Consider the following 27215-nt stretch of genomic DNA (forward strand, 5'->3'; position numbering starts at 1 on the left):
TTCTGGCAACATATTTGTCTCTGTTTGGTGGTGGGCGGCTCGGGCTCCTGAACCTGGACTTGCTCCACAATTTTGTGTGTGCAGTAAAGGCTTCAACATCTCATGAAGGACATTTTTTTCCCCCTACAGCAGAGGACTCAAAAAAGCAGATAAAACAAGGCAGTCTCCCATTTTGTATCCTAATTAAACAACACACATGCCAAGCATATAAAGACAAGAGGGTAGAAAATATCTGTACAAGAAGGCTGTAAAGGAAGTCACTTAGAAACTTAAGCTTAATGTGAAATGCTTTGCAAAGACACTTAAAACGAATTTTATGTTGAAAAAAACCACTGTGAAACTAAATTGTACTGTTACTGTTGGCTTACCTGTGTGTTCAGCAATCTCAGCCCAAAATTGTGTTGTAATTTAAGGAAAGTGTAAAATTCTCCTCTGATGAATGTAAAAATGGCTTGCTGTGAAGTTTACATTGTTGTACAGCAGCATGTTTTATGTGTAGGCAATGGTGGAGGTATTAGAAATACAAATGCTATTTAATTTTAACAAACTCCCCTTATTCATTTCTGGAGTTACAGGACACAGTTTAACTGATACATCTTTCTAGACCAATTAATTTTTCCCTTTAATGTTAATAATAGAGCTGTGAGGTGTGTTTGTACATGTGTGTGCATGTGAGTGTATGATTATGTGTCATATCTTAAAATAACTGATTTTCTTGGGCATAATTTTACAGTTTTTTTTTTCTTTTTTTAATTTCTTCTGTTTAGAAAGTTCTTCCTTGCTTGGCAATATAGGCTTGAAAATACCTTTTAAAAAATTGGTACAATTCATCCATTGGAATTGTTAATATATTGCGGGTTTTTTCTTTTTGGTGTTAATTCTGTGCAATAGCTAATAGGGCACATCACTAGGTATGGATGTCAAAGGTGCATTTGTTAGGTGATTTTGATTTCCTGTCTGTGCTGTGCACAGCCTACATGGCAATCCAGTTCTGCCACATCGGTTTTCATGGCTTTATTTCAAACTCAGATGGCTAGATTAGCTAGGTTTCTCAAATCACTAGAATATAAACAGTAAGCAGATTTCTGACACACACGTGATGTTCAAGGAACTGATTTTTCCAAGCAGCAGATATCTTATAGAGAGCTTTGAACTGCGTTTTATTTCTAAAGTAACCGAAATTCAGTGCTACAAACAGAGGATTATAACTTCAGGAGAAGAATAAGCAGAAGGAGCAGATGAACTCTCAGGGCCATGGTCTTCCTTTGATCTTGTGAAACTCCCATTGACATCTGGAGTTCCCCGTCTGGTGAGAAAATAGACTCTAAACTGAACGGAACAAAAGTACCAATCCAATATTTTGGTGGAAACTTTAAAACTGCACCATACAGGGATTCTCCTGTTGTCCAGAAAAACTGACATAAAGTACAGAATTATTCCTTGTCAAATATTTTTAGGTGGCTATAGGAGTCTTTAAAAAAATATCAATTGTTCATATGGAAACACAACCAAGTGTTATTTTCTTTATCTAGGTTAAGAAATAACTTGTTGCCATGCTATTTACATATATTTTTTTCTGGTTCTGGTATTTTAAAAAATCTGGTATCAATGGTACCAAGGTTTTCTTTTTTACCTAGTTCTTAACAATAATGAGTCCACATGGAGTAAATTAAAAAAGGCAACAGAAAGCCCAAATACAATTTGCTATTCAAAGCAAATTATTATTTAAAGCCATTTAAAAAAAATAAGAGGTGGAAAATGGACAGGGTGTGGGGTTGGGATTGTTTAATTTTAAAAAGTTATTATTGTTGGTTAATGTTGACATATCTCCTCTGTTTCTCAGAGGTAACAGTGTTGTTTTTAAGCTGGCAAATGCCCTCTTCAGAGATTCTTTTCTATCTCCTCCACATGGAGAGGTTAAAGGTTCAATTTCATGGCTTCCATGCAGGCAGTACATAAGTTCTCTTACAGGATGCAGGAGTATTACCTGCAACGATAGAATGCAGTTGTGCAACAGAGACATTTTTTTTTTTCTTTTCTTCTTAGTTTTTCTGCTTTTAATAACCCTCTTATTGAATACTGGGCTGAAATATAAATTAAAGAACACAATGGAAAGGATGTACAACAGAAGGCTGTGTATGTATATACAGTATGTCAAAAAGCCTTTTATTTTTATACTTTGAATGCTCTAAATTAATAAAAAGTAATAATTACCATGTTATCTTTTACTTTTTATTTTCAAAGTACTTTAGTGAAATATCTACATAGTAGAAACATTCCATAGTGGTAGTTAAGAACAGGTGCCACCTAGAACATGCAGATATTTTTGTTGTCTTTTGCTACTCAGGTAGAATCATTTCAGGGTACAGATATAAAATCAGGTGTGGTTCTCTCAAGACCAAGAAGATATTTTTGGAGTACATGTTAACACAGGAATCCTTGGAAATGCTAAGAATATACTTTTATTTTCAAACATTGTCCCCTTTAATACATATTTTAACATTGTAGATTGCTGACTTCATACTTGAGGTGTCATTTAAAGTGAATAACCTGGAAATGTAGTTTTACTCCCCATACTCTTCTTAGGATGATGTAGGTAAGGATTCTGAACCAGAGATATTTGGATGCAAATACAGACAGCACACATGGGCCCACGGAGTGGTTCCAACTGGTGATTTAACATGAAATTCCAGCAGTAAAACTTGCTTTCAAAGAGAACTATGTGAAGGAAAGTAGTTTAATGTAATTTCATACTTTATATTTGTAAAAAAAGGACTTCACGTATCATGAGCAGTTTCAAACGTAAAATAGATTTGGGAAAATATAGCTGAGATGTGTCTTATTACTAAAGAAAACCAAAAGATGTACATTCCTAACATTGCAATTAAGAAAAAAAAAAAAAAGCATTTAAAAAAGGCCATTTTAGTGAACTTCAAAAACATTTTCCTTGTGCTCTTTAAGTCTTAGTTATGGACAAATGTAATTCCTTATGTAAACTTAAATTTTTTTTATCCATTCTTTCTTTGAATAATTATTAATAAACTAGCCACCAATGCTTTATTTTCAAGAATTTCCTTTAAATATTTCTTGACCGCTTAGGAAAAAATAATTATCAATACAATGAATAAATAATCTTCATTGTGAAGCAATGTAAGAGGACCATGTGTGACAAAACTTACATTGTTTTTATTAAATATATCTGATTTCTATATATTATTTTTATATTCAATTTATATACCTCATTGCTTTGCATTATTTTTATTTTCTCAGTTTTATGTATATAGCTAAAACTACAGTCTTAATGGGTAAAGATATTTTTAAAGTCTCAAAATGTGATTAGCTGTTCACATAAACTGTTTTCCCCTTTACAATTATATGCTCAGCTCAGATGATCAATATTCTTTCTGATTCATGGTGCTGCTTAGCAAATACCCATTATCTCAAAGGGAAAAAATACTTCCTAGGCAATCACCAGTTCTTCTGGAGCCATGAATAGGTGTATTCATACACCAGCAGCATCACTGCACCACCTAGAAAAGAAAAGGACTGGTTGTTTGTCATAAATCTTGTGAAATATCAATAACTTTCCCACTGAGATTCTGAATTCATGAAAGCCCATGCAGCCTACCTAATCAACAGTTCTCCAACTCCAAAACACACACACACACACACACACACATTATTGTAGGAAATTCTTAGAATAAAATCAAGACCACCTTGAGTCTTCAAATGCATTTTTCCCCCATGGGTTTCTGTAAGTTTTATCATTTCTCATCAGATGCTTTTTTTCAGGCACTTTTAATTTTTAAAAGTAAATAAATGTAGACATATTTACTCATGTAAGGGCATGTGGCTTGTGAACAGAAATCTTCAGATTCTTCATAGGTAGACAAAGGATTTGTCTTTTTCAGTCCATAATTAGCATTTTCAGTCCATAATTAGTGGCATTCAAGAAGGCAATCTCTAAAATGGTACTTGACAGATGAGTCTGGTTTTCTTTTAAAGCTTTCAAACTGGATTGCAATATGAAACATAGCTTCTGAATATTAATTTTTTTTTTTTTTTTACAGAATTTAAAAGGAGGTTGAAAGCTAGCTTTCACTCATTTATCTGCCTCAGCTCTGTATAAATTGAACTTGAAAATTTGGTAGTAGGGGTTGGCTGGCATGAGACTATTATTTGTTTTGGAAGAGTTAGGTAAATGGCTGCAAAGAGGCTTGCTGTGTAATATGTCAACAGGAATATCATACAGGCAAATGGGCACTGAGGTTGCTGACTAGCCATTGGGAGAAATATTTGTATGTGGATGATTTTATGTTCCATCTGATACAGTAATGGCACTTGTCTTGTGCCCTTTAGGATAATTTCTATTGATCCTTTCATGTGTAACTGTGTGAAAAATATTACAAAATCAAATTACCAAACTGTGAACAATATCTTGAGCACAACTTAGAAGACTTGGATGCATGCATAAAAGCCTGACTCTGGGCAGGAAGAAAAAGAACTTGATTTTGATCTTAGTTATTTTGTACTTGTTGCTATATGGTTTATCTTCTTTTAAATCTATAGGCTGCACATGTTTGTAGAACCATATATCTAAGATAATTATTTGCCTATAATTTTAACTCATGAAGACACTGTTTTTTTTTATTAGACTCCTCTCAGCTGCTGTATCCCTCAGTGAGCTCTGGCAAACACAAAGGGACACACTACAGAGGGTTGTTAATACATATGTAGTAGCCGAGTTTACTCTTATTAACTGCTCACAATGTTAAGACTAGAACATGAAGAATGGGATTTGTTTCTAGCCAAGTGATACTAGAAATTTAAACCACAGATTTCAACTTTCTTCTTTTGTGGGACATACCTGATCATTAACGACATAGAGCTGCTAGGCTGTTAAAAAATAAGGTGGCTATTAGAGTGAATGCTTCTCTAGAATGAAGAATGAATATTCTAGGTTTAGCTTTCTTTTCTTTTTGACTTTCTTTCTTTTTAAAAATTTTACCCTGAACTTGAAAGTCTCGCCTTTCTACCTTTCTTTCCTTTGATGATGCTGGGACTTACGCATATGGAATTAGGTTCTTGAATGAGGTTTCCAGTTATTCCCAGTTTGGTTTAGCCTGGACAGTAAGTTTACAACAACCCTTTTTATTGGCTTCAACATGACAGCAATTCAGGACACCTCATGCAAAAACATTTAAAAAGCGAACCAAACATTTGCAAGCCTCTAACAAAATTTTGGGGTAGAATATTTAGGAGTTTTGGATTAAAGTTCTAGTCAATTACCATTTTAGCTAAACTTGCCCTGGTCACCACCCTTTTTGGGCCCATTCCTTTCTGAGAATGCTGGTTTAGGGTCAGTTCTGTTATTTTTCTGTAATACTAGGTCTACTAGTAGGTTTGTACTGTGTGGTGAAGGAAAAATGCCATATATTTGCCGAGATACACAAAATTCCCAGAATTTTTTATTATTGGGTTAGTTTTTACATGCTGGCCAATGACTAACAGAAGGCAGGTTTGAGTCTCAAATATGAAACAAAATCCATGCTTAAATGCCTAGAAAGGTCACAATAGGTGGATGGGAAATTGTAGAAGTGTTTTCTAAATACCTGAAAGCATGAACTGTTCACCAGCTTCAATTTACGGACTGTTATTCTATATCTCAGGTTGGTAGAAATGCTGGTTTATTGGACTGAGATCTAAAGATAAATGTGCATGTGTCTGAGTGTGGTGGGGAGGAGATGTTGGAAAAGGAGAGAATGGGATGAATGAAAAAGAGAGAGAGGAGTGGAAGAAGATTCTAGGGAAGTTTACCAGATGTCTAAGTAGGTGAGTGTGACCTAGTTTTTTTTTTTTAAAAAAAACAAAACCAAAACCAAAATGTGTGGTCTAGTGCATACTTCTGTACTTATTCACCAGGCTGCTTATAATCCAAGAATATTTGCCCAGGCGCTTGAGTTTGCAGCAGTTATTTTCTTATCTATTTACATAGAGGCAGCTGACTCTCCCTGTGGGAATGGCAGCCGGTTTTTTGTGGGTTAGCATCCTGAGGTAAGGCCTTGAGCCAGGAGCTTCCACAGCCATGCTGACAGGGGCCAGGAAAGGTGAGGGCCAGCCTGTGGCTTTACCACTCTCCAGAAGTGACTGTGAAGACAAGTGGCTCTTGCTGTTCATAGAGGCAAGCTGCCTTCCTCTTCTACTTTTGCAATGAAGTTAGGCAAGAACAACAACAAATTAGGAGAAAAAGGAAAAGTTGTGTTGGGCTGGTCCCTCAAAGAAAATCCTCTCTTTGAGCAAGAAGCCACTATATCCCACCGCTCCTTCAACCTCCCAACTGGCTGTTGGTCCTTTCAGATTAAGCCAGTATTTTGCTTGTATCAGCCTCCAGCAAGGTCATAAACAGCAATTTATAAACAAAGGTAGAACATTTCCAATGCATGTCTTTAGTATCTTGAATATTCAGAGACAACTTTTTATGTTCAAGGTTTAAGTGTTTCACAGTGTGGTAACCTTTTATTGTGCTGCTGTTAGACACAAATAAGAAGAGGTACTGAGGACAAAGAAGAAGGAAGGACATAAATAATAAAAACATCATTACCTGGTCCAAGTCTCAAAATCTTGGGAATCAGACCTTTGTACAAAGCTGAAAACCTATAAGCAGAAGGGAAAGATCAACATTCCTATTCTGAAAATAAAATAGTTATACTTCAGCTTTATTGAGGTGTTGGCAAAGCATTAAAACAAACAAACAAACAAACAAACAAACTTGAATTACACACACCCTAAGACAGTATCTGGCTTGGTATTCTCTGCAGCTAATTGGATGAGGGGAAAGAGTTAATCAATTCTTTATTACCAAGCTATACTGATGTTGTCCAATCAGAAACAAGACTTTTATCTGTGAGATGGTTTTTACTTTCAAGACAGGTCTTACTTTCAAGACAGCTGTGTATATGGACAAAATGATTTTTGTAATTGAATTTAAAAGACCAGAAACTCAGTCTTCACATTAGGAAATATGATGCAGTTTAGATCAAAATAATAAAATATTACTTGTTTACTTGTAAGACATGGGTGAGGAGGGGTGAAGAGACAAAGAAACTGAAAAAAAAGACTCAGAAAAAAGGTACACATTTTAAATAATAATAATAATAATAACAATAATAAACAACTTATTTCCACAGAACTCTTATATTTATTACTCTCAAGAGAATATAATTAGATGATATCTTGATTAGATTTACAGTCAGAAGATAACTATTCTCCAGCCCATAGATTAATAGGGCCTACAATAAGCAATAGCATACTATGCAAACTTACAAGTAAAACTTTCACCTTAGGATTCTATGGCAAATGCACAGCATATTGTATGATCATGGCTCCCAATTCTGCCAATATCTCATTACCGTGTTTGTCTTGCAAAGTTTATTATACATTCCTCAGAGCTTCTTAGACACACACCCAACTTAAACAAACAAACAAAAAATAAAACCAAACTCACTGCTGTCTAATTGATCCCTACTTGTAGTGACCCCTCCTTGGGTTTCCAAGGCAGTATCTCTACAGAAGTAGATTGCCCAGTTTTCCTAGGAGGGCTAAATGGTCCTCATCAAAATGGAAGTACAACATGGTTTTAACAATATCAGAGCCTTGCATATTTATTAAAGAAGAATGTGTTACCCTTCTTCCTGGTAGACTGTTGCTATTGTTTTAAAACAGGTTCTGTACTTGATCTGTCCAGGAACTGGCTGAGGCCCTTGAATCCTACTTTTGGCAACATCAAAAGGGATGTTAATGACTGAAGCTATTGTCCCTGAGAGAAAACCAATCCCAAATTTTCTCAAAAACTCCAAGGTTGGATCCTAAAAGAAAAGAAGAACAAAATAACAGAAAAGGAAGCGGAAGCGTGTAAATAGGTGAAACGCTATAAAGCAATATGTATTTAAGCAGAGCATTGCACTCCCCGGCACCCTCCTGTTATTCCAGTGGAACACATTAGGATTTCCTAGGCTGGAACTTGTTTTCTTGACAATCCCATTGGCTATGTTTTTACACATGGTCTAAATTGCTGAAGTACACATTTCCTCACACAGGATTTATAAACACAGTTCATAAAGAGAGACTGGTATGGCATATGGGGATGATTTGTATAATTGGGCTTCACAATGTACTTAGTATTACTGTATCAAAACAGGAGAAATCCAAGCACACTATTAGCTAATTGGCCAGAATATTTTACAAATGACAGCAACTTCCACCATGAAGCCTACTAAAATGCTCATTTGTGTGTGGACCCCCAAATGTTAAATTAAATCAAGGCTACTCTCGGTCTGCTGCTATTCCCCTCCAGGTTTTTTGCATTTATTTTCACATGTAGCTGATCCACTGTACTGAGAAGTGCTAGCTTCCTGTTATTAACAAACCAACTTGGGGCGGCTGCAAAACAGCCTGTGACATTCTGTGCATTATAAACAGTAGTAAGTCACTGGACTAATTGGCTGAAGAATTTACAACCCATTGTTTCTGAATCTTATTCTTGCTTCATGGCAAAGGAAGAAAAGGAGAGAGGGAGCAGGAGAGCAAAATAATATTTCTTCTTTCCATTTGAATTTAGGTCTTGCAAATTGGTCTGATTGGATTTTCCACTCTCCCTGCTCTGCTTTCTAACATCAAAGTATTTAATTAAGTCTTATGTGGGAGTCACTTTCCTTCAGCCTATTTTTATGCCCAGTGAGCTCACATTATGCTTTGTTATAATGAATTTGCTGGGAAGTTCTCATTATGTTTTCAGCCTCAGTTCTTGCCCTGAAGAGAGGTCATATCACATACCCTAAGCTGCTGACTGATACCTCTCTTTCCCTGCCCACTCCATGCAATGGGGAATGTACCAAGCACCCCTTCCCCTGGTCTCTCTTCTAGTCAATAGTTCAGAACCAATCTTCATGGAGGAACAATACAGGGCTGCGCCGTGGTTCTATTTTATAGAGCGGGAAAAATAAAGGGGGGGGGATCCCCTACATAATTAAAAAAGAAAAAAACAAAGATATATCTGAGCATTTTGTGCTCTGTCTACTATGGAAGAAGAAAACTTCTGGATGTTCTGAAATTTTCAACTGAACCAAGGGCCAGTAACCATCACAGAAACTCCTATGTGGCTAAAAGAAAGAGTAAAGGGTTCCATAATAATGTTTGGATCTAGGCCATACAGGTGCTGGGCAGGTTTAAAGGGATTTAAAAACCAACAGGGTGTTTCAACAGGAAAAACAATGCAGTGATTGCAGTATGAGTGAGGTGTGTTTAAATAGTCCCCCTTCCCCCCCCTTTTTTTTCTCTTTTACAAGGAGAGAAAAATGCCTTTATATTCCCTCTCTCCATTATGGTGCAGAAGCAAACTGGATGTGGGTGCTCAGAAGGACCTGGAACTTAGGACCAGCTCTGGTTGTCTGACCTCAGATGAGTTTCCTAACCAGTGTCCTCAGTGTAGATGAGAAGTATTTAATACCTGCTTACCTCTGAACTGTATGATTATTCTGAGAAATAGAAGTGATACTAGAAGTAAAAGTGCTATGAATGTTGTACAAGCCTGGCAGAAAATGGATAGTATTGTTATGCGGTCTGTTTCCTAAAAACTCAACATATCCTGCTATCAGATGTTCTTGTGGTATTCCTGTGACACAGCCAAGCCCTCTTCCTTTCCAACTGAGGACAAGAGTGAAAATGATGATATGTGTATGCATTGTCTTCTGGGGATGTTCAGTGGACCTCTTTAAGCAGTCAATCTTTTCCATCTCCGATTTGTTTGCTGAGGAGCAGAGTTGAGGATAGAGGATAAAGTAAGAAACTCAATGAAGGTCATTTTGCTTGAGATGCTTTGTTGGAGAACAAAACCTAGGATCTATAAGTCATCATACTGTTCCCAAAACTCCTCAATTTAGCATTTGCTTTCTTTTCCACAAAATGCTTCCAACTTATCTTTCTAATCTCAGGTCCTACACTCCCTTGCCCCCTAACCCATATTATAATCATACTGGTTAATTCATAATTATCCAAATATGCCAACCAACTTCTCAACTCTATCCTTTCTTAAAACTACTCCTACAGTCTGGAATGTCCTTTTCCATCATACTCATCTACTGGCCTCCTACTCCTCTTTTAAGGTCAAGCTTAACTCCAACTTCTTCCAATACATTTTTATGAATTGTCAAAATTGATTTCTCCTTATCCTATACTCCTGAAACATTCACAACAATTGCCCTTGCTGTGGATCACTTTGTGTTTGGTGTATTTTTTGCATGTATCTGTTTTCCCTGCTGGACTGTGAGTTCCCATATCACAGAAGCATGTATTACTCTTTTTTGTGCCATCTGTTGTACAGTGTGTACAGAAGGTGCTAAATAAATGTTTTTAAATGTCCTATAGGTGTACTTATTTCTTTATTTTTGTAGAAATAATTAGAATCAGGTTTACTCCTTAATCACTCTTTCTCAAGACTCAGTGTCTTCTAGCTTGGAAATGAGTCCATGTTAGAACTTTACATTTCTGTCTTTCTGCCATGTGTCATTAACATGGGACTTGATAAGGCACAGGACATTTGCAAAGTGGACTACTTCAGGGTGGATGAATTGAGGATCTCAGGTCACAAAGGCAGGCTTGGACTTGTCAGACACCACTGCTCAGTGACATACAAGGAATAGCATGAGATGGTAGCCTGTGACTCATTTTTAGTAAAAGAATACAATGAGCATGGAGTAAGGTCTTGAAACATTAATCCTTGGACTTTTCTTTCTTGAACTGCCTGACTTTTCCTCTAATAGGCAGAGGCACCCAGTGACACCAAGAAAATTAAGGTTTCTTAAATTCTCTTTTGATTATCAAGAACCAATTCTGGAAACCAAAAATACTGAATATTACTTCTCTCTCTCCATCAATTTGTTTTCCTGCTACAACAATCTTCACTATTCTTGGAGGCATTATCTTGAAGAAGATTGAGGGCAGGAGGCAAAATGGGTAAAGTCTGTGTGGAGAGAAGGTATGAGGAGCCCCAGTAGTGCCTGTAGCCAGTCATCAATGCTTCTTCTGTGGCATTCTTGTGAGTACCGAGTGGCAGAGGAGGGCAGATCCCTTGGAAGATGCTCTCATAGCAGTTGGAGGAGGAGGGAGTCTTCCACAGCTGCTGAAGTAGGCCCATAAATCACACAGAGATGGACTTCCTAGTGCCTGAAAAACTGCTGATTCCATCCAAATGTTCCTGGATAGACAAGCTCTTTGTCAGCAGTCAAGGGACCCAGTAAGGCAAGGAATGCTGGAGATGGTGTGGAAGAGAAAGCTTCAACCCTGGTCTTTTGGTGGGGTTAGTATTTGTTATTTATTTAGAAACTTTCCTTGGAGGTTCTCAAAGAGGTGTATCTCTTTGTGAGATGGTCAGCAATCCTACTTTCATTTTGAGGGTCTGAACCCCAAGGTAGAGAGGGTTTACATAACATTTTGGAGTTATCTAGAAGGGAAGTGGTAGCAGTAGTGATTCAGTGGTAGAATTCTCACCTTCCATGTGGAAGACGCTGGTGTTTTTTTTTTTAAATTTTAAAAATTATTTTATTTATTCATTTTTATTTTAAGAGCTTGTTTTACATTCAACATCATGCGTACATTTAGTTTCATTCCCCATTCGCCATGTCCAACCCTAACCCAGTCTCCTCCCCTCCCTACCCTTCAACCCTCCCCCTGTGCTCCTCATAGTTATGCACTTCTGTTTGTCCTGCATTTTCTCAGTTTGAATGTTGGTCCTTGGAAGACCCAGGTTTGATGCCAGGCCAATGCGCCTCATGCAGTCACCACCCATCTGTCAATGGAGGCTTGCATTGCTATGACGAATAGCCTTTAGTGGAATTCCCAGACTAAGACAGACTAGGAAGAAAGCCTAGTGATATACTTCTAAAAAAGTTAGCCAACAAAAGCACTATAGATTAAAAAAGAAAACAATGTACAAACAAAATGAAGATCTAAAAAGAGAGATGTTGCAACTGAAAGGGACAATGACTGAAATAAGAAACACAATAGAAGGACTTACCAACAGATTTAATCAGGCAGAAGAAAGAATTAGTGAATTAGAGGATAAGATAGTTAAAATTATAGACACTGAAGAGCAAAAAGAACTGCAGCTCAAGGCTGAGCACAGTTTCAAGGAATTATGGGATAACAAAGAGACCTAATATTCACATCATTCTACAAGTAGATGACAGAGAAAAGAAGACAGAAGGAATATTTGAAGAGATAATGACAGAAAATGTCCCCAATCCAATGGAGGATATGCATCTACAAATCCAAGAATCTCAAAGAACCCTAAGCAGAATAAACTCAATAAGATGTACACCAAGACATATCATAGTTAACAACAACAACAAAACAAACAAAAACAAACAAACAAACAAACAAAACAAATTCAAAGTCATCAAGATGATTTCAACTTATGGCAACCCTAAAGGACAGAGTATAACTTCTCCACAGGGTTTCGAAGGCTGCAAATCATTATAGAAGCAGATAGCCACATCCTTCTCCTGCAGAGAGGCTATAGTTTTGAATTACTGAACTTTTGGTTAGCAGCCATGCATTTTAGCCACTGCACCACCAGGACTCTTCACATTATAGTTAGGCTCTCAAAAATTAAAGATAAAAGGAGAAAAGCAGTGTGAGAGACACAGTCACATACAAAAGATTTCAAATAAGATTGAGTGCTGATTTCTCCTCAGAAACATTGACATCCAGAAGGCAATGGAATGATATATTTAAAATGTTGAAAGAAAGCGGGGAAGAAAACCATCAACCAAGAATACTGTATCCAGTGAAAATATTTCTCAGGAATGAGGGGGAAATTAAAACACACCCAGACAAACAGAAGCTGAGAGAATTCATATTCACCAGACTGATCTGACAAAAATATACCAATGGGAGTTTTGCAGATGAAGGGAAAAGACACTAGAAAGTAATTCAAAGCTATACATTAAAAGAAAGATCTCTAATAAAGAGAAATGAACGGATACGTATCAGGGCTAGTAGTTAGATATTCATGCTTGATCATTCGAAATGTTTGCCCTTTATATTTTAAAATAATAAATAGACAAAAAGCAAGGATAAAATCATGTTATAGGGCACATGAAATATCAAGATATAATTAGTGATAACAACAACAATAAAGGGCAGATGAATGGTATAGACATAGAATTTCTTGTATGTTACTGAAATTAAGTTGGTGTCAATTTACCATAGAATGTTATATAAACACAAGCTGTTAAATGTAATATCCATGGTAACCACCAAGAAAAAAATATAAAGCACATACACAAAAGGAAAGGAGAAAGGGACCAAAAAGGCTTACAACAATAAACCAACAAAACACAACAACAATCAGTAGTAAAAGACATAGAAGACTTAAGACACAAACACACACACACACACACACACACACACACAACACAATAACAAAATGGCAGAAGTAAGTCACTTCTTATCAGTAATTATAATAAACATAAATACACTAAATGCTCCAATCCAAAGGCAGAGAGTGGCAGAATGGATTAAAAAACCCAAAAAACATGATAAGCTGTTTACAAGAGACACAGCTTAAACCTAAGGACACAAACAAGTTGAAAATGAAAGGGTGGTATGGAAGTTAAGGTTATGTGTCAACTTGGCTGGGCCTGGTTTTGAGTGGCTGGACAGCTGGGTATAGTTATTCCCCATGATGAGACTGGTAATCAGCTCCATGGTGGAATCTACTGTGAGCAGCTGAGTAGTTGACTTAGGGTTGTGATCTGCTTCCAGTATATAAGAAGATACTTTGAGAAAAGTCTGAGGTTTTTGGCACATCTGGATCCTACATTTGGCTGAGTCTTCATCTCAGAGGCTTACCATGTTGTCTGCTGATCTTGAGACTGTTACTGAACTTGAACTAGTAGCCTGCTGTGTTGCTTGATAATCTTGGGACTGTGCCATTTTATTTGTGGACCTTGGGTTCGTCAGCCTCAGCAGCCAACAGTTGTCTGAGCTAAGAGAGACCTCCAGCTCTAGTGGGCTGGGAGCAAGAGGCAGAGCTGAAGCCCAAGGTCAAGGGGCCTTCACCCAGCCCCTGGAGCTGGCACTTTGAACTTGGACTTCTAGCCTCCTAAAATGTAAGAGAATAAATCCTTGTTTCTTAAAAGCACTCATTTGTGGCATTTTCTGTTAGAACAGCACAATATAACCAAAAGGATGGAAAAAAAAAAATTCCATGCAAATAATAAGTAAAAGAGGGCTGGATGGCAATCTTAATATCCGACAAATTAAACTTTAAGACAAACTCTGATACAAGAGATAAAGATGGATATTATGTAGTGATAAAAGGGTTGATTAATCAAGAAGATTAAAAATATATGTACCCAAATTACAGCACCTAAATGTATAAAGCAAGCACTGATAAAATTGAAGGGAAAATAGGTAATACTACAATAATAAATGGAGATTTTAATACACCACTTTCAATATTGGACAGAACACCTAGAAAGAAGACCAACAAGGTAACAGAGGACTTGAATGACACTACAAACCAACTAGACTTAATAGAAAAATATAGAATACTCCAACCCAAAATATCACAATATATATTGTACTCCAGTGCACACGGCTCACTCTCCAGGATACACCCACATGTAGGTCACAAAGCAAGTACTGATAAATTTGAAAAGATGGAAATCATACAAAATATTTGCTTTGACCACAACAGAGTGAAGCTAGAAACCAATAACTGAAAAACAAAAAACAAAAAACACCCTGGGAAATATACAAACATAGGAAATTAAACCACACACTATTAAAATAAGAAGAGAAATCACAAATTTCCTAGAGTCAAAAGAAAATGAAAGCACAATATAGCAAAACTTATGGGATGCAGAGAAAGCAATACTGATAGGGAAACTTACAGCAATTAATGCCAGCATATAGAAAGAAGAAAGATCTCAGATCAACAGCCTAACTCAACAAATACAGGAAGCAGAAAGAGAAAAGCAAACTAAGCCTAAATGTACCAGAAGAAAGCAACTAACAAAGATCAGAGCAGGAATACATACAATTGAAAACAGAAAAACAATAGAGAGAATCAATAAAACCAGATGTTGGTTGTTTGGAAAGATGAATAAAATTGACAAATCTTTAGCTAAAAAACCAAACTCACTGCTGTTGAGTTGATCCTGACTCATAGCAACCCCCCCTTGGGTTTTTGAGGTGGTATCTCTATGGAAATAGATTGCACAATCTTCCTTCTGAGGAGTGGCTGGTGGGTTTGAACTGCCAGCCTTGTGGTTAGAAGTCAAATGCCATAGGCACTATGCCACCAGCTAGACTAACAAAAAGAAAAGATGAAAATAACCAATAAAAAATGAAAGGATATCACAACTGACTTGATAGAAATAAAGAGAATGATGACAGAATAATATGAATAACTGTACAGCAACTAACTGGATAACCTAGATGAACTAGAACAATTCTTAAAGGCACACAAACTAACTCAAATTGACTTAAGAGGAAATAGAAAGTCTCAACAGATCCATAACAAGTGAAGAGATCGAATCAGTGATCAAAAACCTCCCAGCAATAACCAAAAAAGTCCTGGACCAAATGGTTTCACTAGGGAACACTACCAAATATTTAAAGAATAATTGACACCAATATTGTTTAAACTCTTCCAAAAGACAGAGAAGGAAAGAATACTTCTTAATTCATTCTATGAAGCAAATTTAACCCTGAAACCCAAACCAGACAAAGACATCACATAGAGCTACAGTAATCAGAACAGCTTGGTACTGGTATAATGCTGGACAAATAGGCCAATGGAACAGAATTGAGATTTCAGAAATAAACATACAATCTATGCTCAACTGATTTTTGAGAAGGGTGTTAAGTCCATTCGATGGGGAAAGAGGAGTCTCTTCAATTAATGAGGCTGGGAAAATTGGATTTCCACATGGAAAAAAATGAAAGAGGATCATGCTTCAAACCATATATGAAAACAAATTCAAAATGGATTAAGGACCCAAATGTTAAACATAAAATAAAAAATTATTAGAAGACAAATCAGGGGCGATGCTGTCAGGCCTAGCTTTTAACAATGTATTTTTGATATAATAGCAAAAACAAAAACAGCAAAAGACAAAACAAATAAATGGGACTTCATAAAAATGAAAAACGTTTTTAATTAAAAGACTTAACCAAAAAAGTGAAAGATAAGATATGGACTGGGAGAATATCTTAGGAAACTATGTATCCAATAAGAGCCTAATAAATATATATAAAACTTTGATAACAACAACAACAACAAAATAATCCAAACATAAAATGAGTAAAGGACTTGAATATACATTCCACCAAAGAGGACATTGAAATGGCCACCAAACACATGAAAAGATGATCAGCGTCATAAGACATCAGAGAGATGCAAATTAAAACCACAATGAGATAACATTGGCATAGTGAATAAGGCAATTGACTGTTAACCAGAAGGCTGGTGATTCAAACCCACCAGCCACTCCTTGGAAGGAAGATCGGGCAATCTATTTCCATAGTGATATTGCCTTGCAAACCCAAGAAGGGGTCACAATGAATCAGATCTGACTCAATGGCAGTGCGTGTGTAGGATGGCTAATATAAACAAACAGAAAATAAATGTTGGTGAGGATATAGGGAAACTGGAACCCTTATCCTTTGCTGATGGGAATGTAAAATGGTACGACCATTGTGGAAAACAGCCAATCAGCTGTAAGGGGATTAGGGTGGGATGTAACACTCTTACTCCAGTCATAGCCCTGATCTGATGTAAGGGGAGTTTTCCTGGGGTGTGGCCTATATCACCTTCTATCTTACAAGAGATAAAAAGAGACAGAAGTAGTGAGCAGAGAAGGAGGGACCTCAGTACCACCATGAAAGAAAAGCCAGTAGCAGAGAACATCCTTTGGACCTAGGACCCATGTGTTAAGAACCTCCTAGACCCAGGAGAAGATTGATGACAAGATACATGGAGATCTGTAAAGGACACTGAGCCCACAGATGCTGAAAGGAGACCGGCATCTTCCTTCAGAGCTGACAGAAAGAGAAGGCCTACCGCTGAGCTGATGGCTTGAATTTTGACTTTTAGCCTCTTTAATTGTTAGAGAATAAATTTCTGCTTGTTCAAGCACTTGTATTTCTGTTATAGCAGCATTAGATAACTAAGACATACCCAAAAGACTGGAAAGGAGAAACTCAAACAGACTTGTGCACCAATGTTTATTGCAGCTCTATTCACAATAGCCAGAAGGTGGAAATAACCTAAATGTCCATCAGCAGAAGACTGGATAAACAATATGTGTTACATACATACAACGGAATACTCCTGAACCAGCAGAAGAAATGAAGTCTTGACACATGCTACAATATGAATGGAGCTGGAAGAATAATCCTGTTTTGGTTACCTAGTGCTACTCTGACAGAAATATACCACAAATAGGATGCTTGAACAAACAGGAGTTTATTCTCTTACAGTCTGGAGGCTTTAAGTCTGAGTTCAAAGTGCCAGGCTCTAAGGGCTAGGTGAAAGCTCCTCAACCTTGGGCTTCAGCTCTGCCTCCTGCTCCCAGCCCACTGGAGCCAGAGGCTTTTCTTCACTCAGACAGCTGCTGGCTGCTGAGACTGACAAGCCCAAGATTGACAAGTAAAAAGGCACAGTCCCGATGTTACCAAACCACATGGCAGGCCATTAATTCAAGTCCATTGAAAGTCCCAAGTTGAGCAGAAGATGGCAGGCTGCTGAACAACGACATGGCTACAAGCAGGTTTCAAGCGTGCCATAAACTAGAGACCATTCCGTACGCTGCTTCTTATATATGGGAAACGGACCGTAGCCCTAAGGAAGCTACTCAGCTGCTCACAGTAGATTCCATCATGGAGTTGATTAGCAGTCTCATCATGGGAATACTACATCCAGCTGCCCAGTCATTCAACCAGGCCCAGCCAAGTTGAGATACAACTTTAAGTATCACAAATCTTGAGTGAGATGAGCCAATCAGAAAAGGACAAATATTATATGACCTCACCTATATATATAAGGAGCTCTGGTAGCATAGTGCCTAAGGCACTTGACTGCTCACCAGAAGGCTGGCGGTTCAAACCCACCAGCCACTCCTCGGAAGGAAGGTTGGGCAATTCTACTTCCATAGTGATACTGCCTCGGAAACCCAAGGAGGGGTCGCTATGAGTCGGGGCCGACTCGATGGCAAACAACAACAACATATATATAATAAGACTAGAAAAGACAAATGTATAGAGAACAAAGTTTATTAGTGGTTACCAGGGGTAGGGAAGAGGGGAATAGAGGAGGTTAATGGTGATGGAAATATTGAGATGATTATTGTAATTGCTGTCAATAAGTTGTACACCTGTAGAAAGTTAAACTGGCAAAAGTTGTGTGATAGATATATATACAACGGTGACACACAAAAAAGAAAGAGTAGTTACAAAGGCTGCTTATGTACAACCAAGAAACTCATGGGAATTGGTTTCTTGGTTTGGAGGTTTAGGGTCATGGTTTCAAGGCACATCCCCGTTAATTGGTCTAATAATATCAAAGTTGTGCGAGACAATATCTAGCTTCTCTCTCTTAAAAACTTCATCACTCTTCGAGAGTTTAAGAAGTCACCATGCATTAGTTCAATGGCTAGTCCTCTACCTGGAAAATCACTTGACTTTGGAATCTCATTTTGCCTTTTCCATTAATTTATTTTAAAAACTGGAAGAAGGTGATGATGGTAATGTTAAGACATTCACTGTATACCAGGTACTTTGTTAAGTACTTTCTGTGAATTTAAAACCTCAAATAAATCCCTGAGTCTTACAGAGATTTCCTCCTTGCAAAGGGATGTAACTCTGAATTATTCAAAAGAGAGCTAAGATTTTATTATTTGGAAGTAAAGAAGCCAAAGCACTGAAGAGCCCTGAGACTTATACACAACAAGTGGTAGAATTAGAGACCCACACTTACACTTGCCGCTCAGCACTGTGCTCCAATTTAAGAGACCCAAGGCAATCCAAGAGGATCACCTTTCAAGTCCAAGAAAAAACTTAAGCAGTAGAAAATAAAATTCAAGAATCACAAGATTTGAAATTAATACAGGATATCACTTGGCCTAAGTCAAATATTTAAGATAGATTACACCTAAATGATGTAATTGAATATCAATATTGATGAAAAATCTAGTCTGTTATTCAAAATTCCCAGATTTCTTCTATAATTTTCTCCAACTATTACCAATCAAGAAACTCCCCTGTCCCCAGCTTACGTTCCTCATGCATAAGCCTAAACTATTTTACTCCGGTTCTTTGCTCGGTGGCAAGGGCAAGCAATTGTCACCATTCTCTATATAATTCACTGGGATTTACAAACCATTATTGAGATAGCCTTTTTTTCCTCAGGCTTAAAAAACACAGTTCCTTTTAAAATATTTATTTATGTATTATTTTTGCATCTATGGATGAGTTTTTATTCTTTTCCTCTAAACATTTGCTGTTTTTATTGCTCATAAAATATGTTATGTGGCTTATAATTAAAGTAGAGCTGAGTAGCCTGAAATACTAAAAAATACATGCATTGAGCTTATTCAGTGATAACAATACAAAATAAAATATTCATATTTTATTTTATAGTTTAATTCTCCTGCAAACATTTATAGGCTGATGTTATTATCCCACTTGACAAACGAGAACATTGACACAGAAAGAAGGCATAACTGGCCAAGGACACAAGGCCAACTAGTAAGTACTGGAACTTGGAATTAACACCAAGCTCTCTTACTAGAACTGTCTGGCAGTTTCCACTACATGTGATCTTTGCATGAGCGTAGAGTTGAAGAGAACTGTTTGCCAACTTCTCTTCAAAGAGATCAATGAATTTCCCTAATAAGGCACATTATTTACAGATTTCCCATAGCTTAACAAGAGACATAAGTGGGCACAAAATGTTGGAGGCTGTGACATTTCACAAACTCTAAAAGTTCAATGAAGGGCACCAAGTCATCACATGAATCAAAATTGCTAATAATTAGCACATCACATATCTGTAACTAATTTAACCACCTCATCCAAACTATATACACAACAGCTAACAAGAACAATAGTAATTTAAGGCAATGGCTCTTGAGGAATTAATATGGACAGAGGCAAGATATCCTGATTAAAAGAAGCATACACATTCCCTTTACCTTCCCTGGCAAGAGCTTTCATGCCCTGCTTAGTGATTGGCCAGCTGGATGCTAGTTTGATAAACAGTGAACCTTTGCCATCTCACAGGCCTTTGTGATTAGGGTCTGGCATCTTCAAGAAGACATTCCACAAAGAGACAGGATAGAATGGGGGGTTAGAGAAGATAGGGAGCAGGATTTGTTAGGTAGTGAGAACTGGGAAGGGATGAGAAGATTGGGCAGGAAGCCTGCTGCTCTCCACAGGCAAAGCTGAGCAGAACGTACAATGATGGGGCTTTTCTTTTCTTTTCTTTTCTTTCCTTTATTGTGATTTGGGTGAAAGTTTACAGAGCAAATTCATTTTCCATACAAAAGATCATACATATTTTCTTTCATGACATTGATTGCAGTCCCCATAATGTAACAGCTTTCTTCCTACATTCTCCCTGTTACCTTTTTCCTGTGTCCTCCTTTCCTGTGCATTCTGCCCTCTCAGCTATCTCCCTGTGCAAATATGGCCCTTCTGATCTCCCATGGGGATTGTTCTAAGGAACATACCTACCTGGTGTAAATATTCATCTTACACACCTGTGTATTGTTTGACTGGAAGCCACGGGAGTGAGTTCAATCCCAGGCCCAAATGGTAACTAGGGACCATAGTCTCAGGGGCTTCACCAGCCTATATCAGCCTGGTCTTTTTTATGACTTTGAGTTTTGTTCCACATTTGTCTCCCACTCTATCCAGGACCTCCTATAATGATCCCTTTCCAAGTAGTTGATAGTGGTAGCTAAGCACGATCTAGTTCTTCTGGTCTCATGGTCATGTAGCCTGAGGCTACAATATTCCCTTGGACTAATTGTTTTCATGTGTCTTTGGTTTTTGTCATTCTTCTTTGCTCCAGATGAGGAGAGACCAATTGTTGCATCTTAGATGGCCCCTTGCAAGCTTTTAATATCCCAGTCACTACTCACCAAAGTAGGATGTATAACAATGTTTTTGTGTAGTATGCTATGCCAATTGAGCTTGACATTCCCCACAACCATGGTCCCAAGCTCACATGGGGCCTTTCACTTAAAGAAACTCAGCATTATCATATGTGTAAAAGAATCTTGTCCTAGAATCTTCTTTCCATCTCATGGCTGCCTAAATCACATTTCTTTTGCTTCTTGTAATTCACTCTTTAATTCATCCTGTTACCAAACCAAATCTGAGACCTTCTCTGATTGTAGCTTTGAGTCACTTTAACAGAGTTACATAATGACCTAACTTGAAATTGGTCCACCCTGATTCCACAGACAACATTAAAATGAGCACATTGATAGGAGTGTTTTCTGTATATGATTGGCCTTGGATTAGCCTAGAGTGGATATGATGGTGCTTGTCATAAATGGCTAAAATAGGTCTGTCATTTGAAGAACTAAAATTATTGTTCAGAAGAAATTCAAGGAGATTGTCACAAAACCTTTTGGATAAGAAAATTAAAAGTTATAGTATGAAGAATCGGATGATTTTCAAGGTAACATAGAAGTATGTCTTTGCAGAATTCTTCCATTCTTCTCCCTTCAACCCCATTGGGTTAGTGAATAGTTTGTTGAAGAGAATATCATGGACACAACAAGGTGTTTCAGAAAGAATTGAACATAATCTTGCAACAACAGTAATAATAGTAATCTACAAGTGGATATATCTATATATCTATAGATAGGTATGCCAGCTGAACAAGTATGAAAAGACAAATGGGACTACACCCACAAATATATATATAGGTTTTCTTCACTTTTATATACATATGCTGCAAATATATCCATGAACTAGTAGCAAAGTTAAGAAAACTTCACCTGAGGGAATGAATTGCTGGCCATGGGGGCTCAGGATCATAGTCTCAGGAAACATCAAGGTCAGTTAGCATAACAGAGTCCACAAAAAATATGTTCTACATCCTACTTTGGTGAGTAGTGACTGGGTCTTACAAGCTTGTGCGTGGCCATCTAAGGTGCAACCATTGGTATTTCCCTGTCTGTAGCAAAGAAGAGTGAAGAAACTCAAAGCTGCATAGAAATAATTAGTCCAAAGGACTAACATACCACACAAAACCCAACCTCCACATCCTTGAGACCAAAACTAGATGGTACGTGGCTACTACATCTGAGCATGCTGAAAGGGATTATAATAGAAGGTCCTGGATAGAATGGGAAAAAAGTGTGGAACACAACTCAAAATCATAAAGAAGACCAGGCCCACTGATTGGACAGAGACTGGGGAAACCCTCAAGACTATAGCTCAAGACAAGGACTGCATGGGCAATTGCACTGGTGGCTGATGACTAAAATGGGACAAAGCAAATAAAGAGACAAACTGAGCTGTAGACTTTGGGCTGTCTGGAGGGTGCAGCCATTTGAATGTTTACAAGAAGCAGTCACTTTGGATATTTAAAGCAATAGTGTTCTCATTCAGATTCCAGAGACCTAATCATATGCTCTGCTTGCCAAGGACAGCACGGATATAATGGAGACTGACAACTGTAAACATACAATATTCTCCTTGTTATTCTTATACAAAATACCTTCTTGATGAATGAAGGTGCAGCCATCCTTCACCTCCACCCATCTTCTGAGCTGGCAGAAATTCCCAGTCTGTGTGCTCTGACAGAGCCTGGGTGCCCTGCTCCATCTCCCACCCCCAGTTTTGTTTTTAAATTCTTCTTTTTCTTTTTTATTTTTATTCTTTCTTTTTCCCTTCCCAGGTTCTAGTTTTGGGCTTTTTTTCCTCTTCTTTTTTTCTGCTTCCCATTTTTTTTTTTCCTTTCTTGTGGTTCTTCCCATCTCTTGCTTTTCTTTTTCATTTTTCCCATTTTTCCTCATTATTCTTTTACTCTAGCTCTTTTCTCTTATTCCCCCCCCCCAGATATTGTTCTTTTCCCTCTATATTTATATTTCTTTGTCTTTTGAAGTATTTCTTTAAATATTAAGTCTCATTTATTGTCTTTCCTCTTTTCTTTCTTTCTTTCTCTTTTTGGTGATTGTTCTGTGTTTTTTTTTTGGCCTCATTTTTACTTTTTTGGTGTTTTTGATCTGATAGTTGTTTTTGTCTGAATGGGAGACAGCAACTGTGCCCATACGACTCAACCATGCCTGCACCTCCTGCAGCCCCATCTACTGAGTGAGGGCCACCACTTGCTTCTGCAACAACTGGCCAATGATAAACGACAGCCAATATGAGCCTGACTTCCCTTAACTGCTCTTCACAAACAGCTAACATAGATCTGTGTACCCACTCTCATTTGCTATCACACCCACCAGGAGATAGGTGGTGAGTGAATAAATGCTGCCAACAAGTGAATAGAGGGGCACAGTACCCTGGTTACTCAGATACATCCAAACAAAACAAAGAAAACAAAAATTTGGGGTGAATCACTCCAACATACAATCACCAATTAAATATAAACACAACAATGTCACATTGTCTCAGAGACAACAGACCATCACAGTTCACACAAAGAAGCAAGATAAAGCAGTAGAAACAAGGTACTAGGATACAGACCCAGAACACTTCCCTGAGGAAAAAGCAGCAGTGGAACTCCTTGATAAGGAATTCAAAAGAATTACATTTAGGTACCTTCAACAGATTGAAAGACAGATTAAGGAAAATACTGAAATAATTAAGGAAAACATAGACAAAATCCTCGAACAATTTCAGAAGACAATACAAAAACAAAATGACAAAATAACTGAAAAATTAGAAATGATACAAAATCTACAATAGAAATCCAGCAGATTAATACTAAATTTTCAGAAATAGATAACACATTGCATTGGAAAAGGAGTAGAATTGAATCAATAGAAGACAAAATTAGTGAGATTGAACACAAATACCTCAATACTTCTTTGGAAAGGGATCAATCAGAAAAAAAATCAAAAAAAGAAAAAAAAAAAGAAAGCCTATGGATCATGTGGGATACCATCAAGAGGAATAACCTACATTTAATTGGAATTCTAGAACAGGAAGACACAAAAACACAAAGAAAATTGTCAAAGAATTGTTGAAAAGAATTTTTCTGATATGAAGAAAGAGGAGAATATATCCATTCAAGAAGTGCAACAAACCCCAAACTGAGTAGACTCCAAAAGAAAATCACTAAGACATAGCATCATTAAATTCATCAAAACCAAAGACAAAGAAAGAATCCTGAAAACAGCATGGGAAAAATGAAAAGTTAACTACAAAGGACAACAAATAAGACTAAGCCTGATTTCTCAGCAGAAATCATGCAGGTGAGAAGGCAATGGGATGGTATATATAAAACACTGGAAGAGAAAAATTTCCAATCAAGAATTATATACCCAGCAAAACTGTCCCTCAAATATGATGGTGAAATCAGGTGATTTCCAGATAAGCAGAAATTAAGAGAATTTGTTAAAACAAGACTAACCTTATAAGAGATGCTAAAGGGAGTCCTTTGGACAGAGAACAAAGTATAGCAAACAATAACTGACCATTAACACACATGATGATATAACCCAAAACCAACCCAGTTATGGAAGTATCCAAAGCAAAATAAGCTTTCAAGATTGGAAACAGGGAACCAGAGATATCAATTGGCAAATGAGGAAAAGTACAAACCAAAAAGAGAGAAAAAATACTGTAGTTACAGAACTTCTAACTGGTGTGGAAGTCAAGACAATTGCAAGACAGAACAACCTGTTTTAAACTTGGGAAGAAAATTATAAATCACAGGGTACCTCAAAGAAAAATAATAAACCTTGTTCACATCAAAATAAAAAAGAAGACAAGGCAAATATTTAGCAAATACTAAAACAATAGCAACAAAGGAAAGAATAACAAGATTCGTAGACAAAATGAGCTCAGCACAGAAAATTATATGGAACAAAGAAATCAGCAACACCATGAAAAAACACATAACACTAAATGCAAATTGTTTAAATGCACCATTCAAAAGATGGAGAGTTGCAGACTGTATAAGAAAACATAACCATCAATATGCTGTCTACAAGAAACATATCTTAGAGGCAAAAACAAAAATAGACTAAAATATCAAAGGTTAGAAAAAGATATATCAAGCAAATGGCAATCAAAAAGAGCAGGCATGGCAATATTGATTTCTGATAAAATTGATTTTAAGACGAAAACCACCGTAAAATACAAAGAAGGACATTAAAGGATGATTAAAAGATCAATTGAACAAGAGGACATAATGATAATAAATATCTATGCACCAAATGAAAGAGCTCCAAAATACATAAATTAGACTTTAACAGAATTGAAGACACATAGATGATTCCACAGCCATAGTAGGAGATTTTAATATACCACTTTCAATGAAAGATAGAAAACCTGGAAAGAAAATCAACAAAGACGCAGAAGAACTAAACAACACAATCCACTAATTAGACCTTATAGACCTCTACAGAGAACTTCACCAAACAATAGCATAGTATACATTCTTTTCCAGTGCACATGGAACATTCTCCAGGAAAGACCGTAAGTTAGGCCACAAAGCAAGTCTTAATAAATTTAAAAACACTGAAATACTGCAAAGCATCATCTCAGATCAAAATGCTAAAAAATTAGAAATCAACAACAGGAAGATCAATGGAAAAAGAGCAAATACATGGAAATTGAACAATACCCTCCTTAAAAATGACTGGGTAATACAAGAAATAAAAAATGAAATTAAAAAATTCCTTGAATCAAATGAGAATGAAAACACAACATACCAAAATCTTCGGGACAGAGTAAAAGCAGTGATCAGAGGCCAATTTATAGCAATAAATGCACACATCAAAAAAGAAGAAAGAGCTAAAATAAATATCTTAACCCAACATCTCCAATAATTAGAAAAAGAGCAGCAAGAAAAGTTTACAGTCACCAGAAGAAAACAAATAATAAGATTTGAATAGAAGTAAGTGAAACAGAAAATGGAAAGACAATAGAAAAAATAAAGAAGTCGGGAGTTGGTTTTATGAAAAGATTAACAAAAATTGATAAACTACTGGCAAATTTAACAAAGGTAAATAGGGAGAGAATACAACTAACGTGCATAAGAAATGAATTGGCAATGTCACAACATAACCAACTGAAATAAAAAGGATAATAACAGAATACTATGAAGAACTGTACTCCAACAAATTTGAAAATCTAGAAGAAATGGACAGCTTTCTAGAAACATACTACTTACCTATACTAACAGAGACTGAGGTGGAAAATTTGAACAGAACCACAACAAAAGAAGAAAAGCTCTGGCCCAGATGGTTTCAGAGAAGAACTGACACCAATCCTACTCAACCTATTCTAGAACAAAGAAAATGATGGAATCCTCCCAAATTCATTTTATGAAGCAATCATAACCTTGATACCAAAACCAGGCAAAGACATCATTAAAAATGGAAACCACAGACCAATATCCCTCATAAATATAGAAGCAAAAATCTTCAACAAAATCCTAGCCAATATAGACTCCAAAAACGTATATAAAAAAAAATAACATTGTGACAAGGGGGGTTCATACCAGGTATGCACGGATGGTTCAACATTAGAAAAGCAATCAATGTCATCCATCACATAAATAAAACAAAGGAAAAGAACCACATGATCATATCAATTGATGCAGGAAAGGCATATGATAAAATCCAACACCTATTCCTGATAAAACTCTCAGTGAAATAGGAACAGAAGGGATATTCCTCAACACAATAAAGGGCATATATGTAAAACCAACAGCCAACATTATTCTCAATGAAGACAGACTGAAACCATTCCCCTTGTGAACAGGAACCAGACAAGGATGTTGTCTATCACCACTTCTATTCAACACTGTATTGGAAGTCCTAGCCAGGGCAATAAGGCAAGAAAGGGAAATCAAAGGCATCCAAATTGGTAGTCAAACTATCCCTATTTGCAGATGATATGATCCCATACATAGAAAACCCAAGAGACTCAGACAAAAAAAAAAAAAAAAA

The 27215-nt window shown here is 36.9% G+C and overlaps 1 protein-coding gene across 1 annotated transcript in view; it reads right to left on the reverse strand.

Moving 5' to 3' along the window:
* Nucleotides 1-3468: 3468 nt before the first annotated feature.
* The window catches only part of SLC25A21 (solute carrier family 25 member 21), a 274715-nt gene continuing 250968 nt past the window's right edge, over nt 3469-27215 (reverse strand). The window contains exons 8-10 of the mRNA XM_007938588.2: nt 7684-7865; nt 6602-6654; nt 3469-3530 (exon numbers count right to left, since the gene is read on the reverse strand). Of these exons, the coding sequence (XP_007936779.1) occupies nt 3469-3530; nt 6602-6654; nt 7684-7865 (297 nt within the window). The remainder of the gene's footprint in view (nt 3531-6601; nt 6655-7683; nt 7866-27215) is intronic.

This window comes from Orycteropus afer, unplaced genomic scaffold (assembly GCF_000298275.1).
Source record: "Orycteropus afer afer isolate SDZICR_OR568_19922 unplaced genomic scaffold, OryAfe1.0 scaffold00051, whole genome shotgun sequence".
NCBI classification, from domain to species: Eukaryota; Metazoa; Chordata; class Mammalia; order Tubulidentata; family Orycteropodidae; genus Orycteropus; species Orycteropus afer.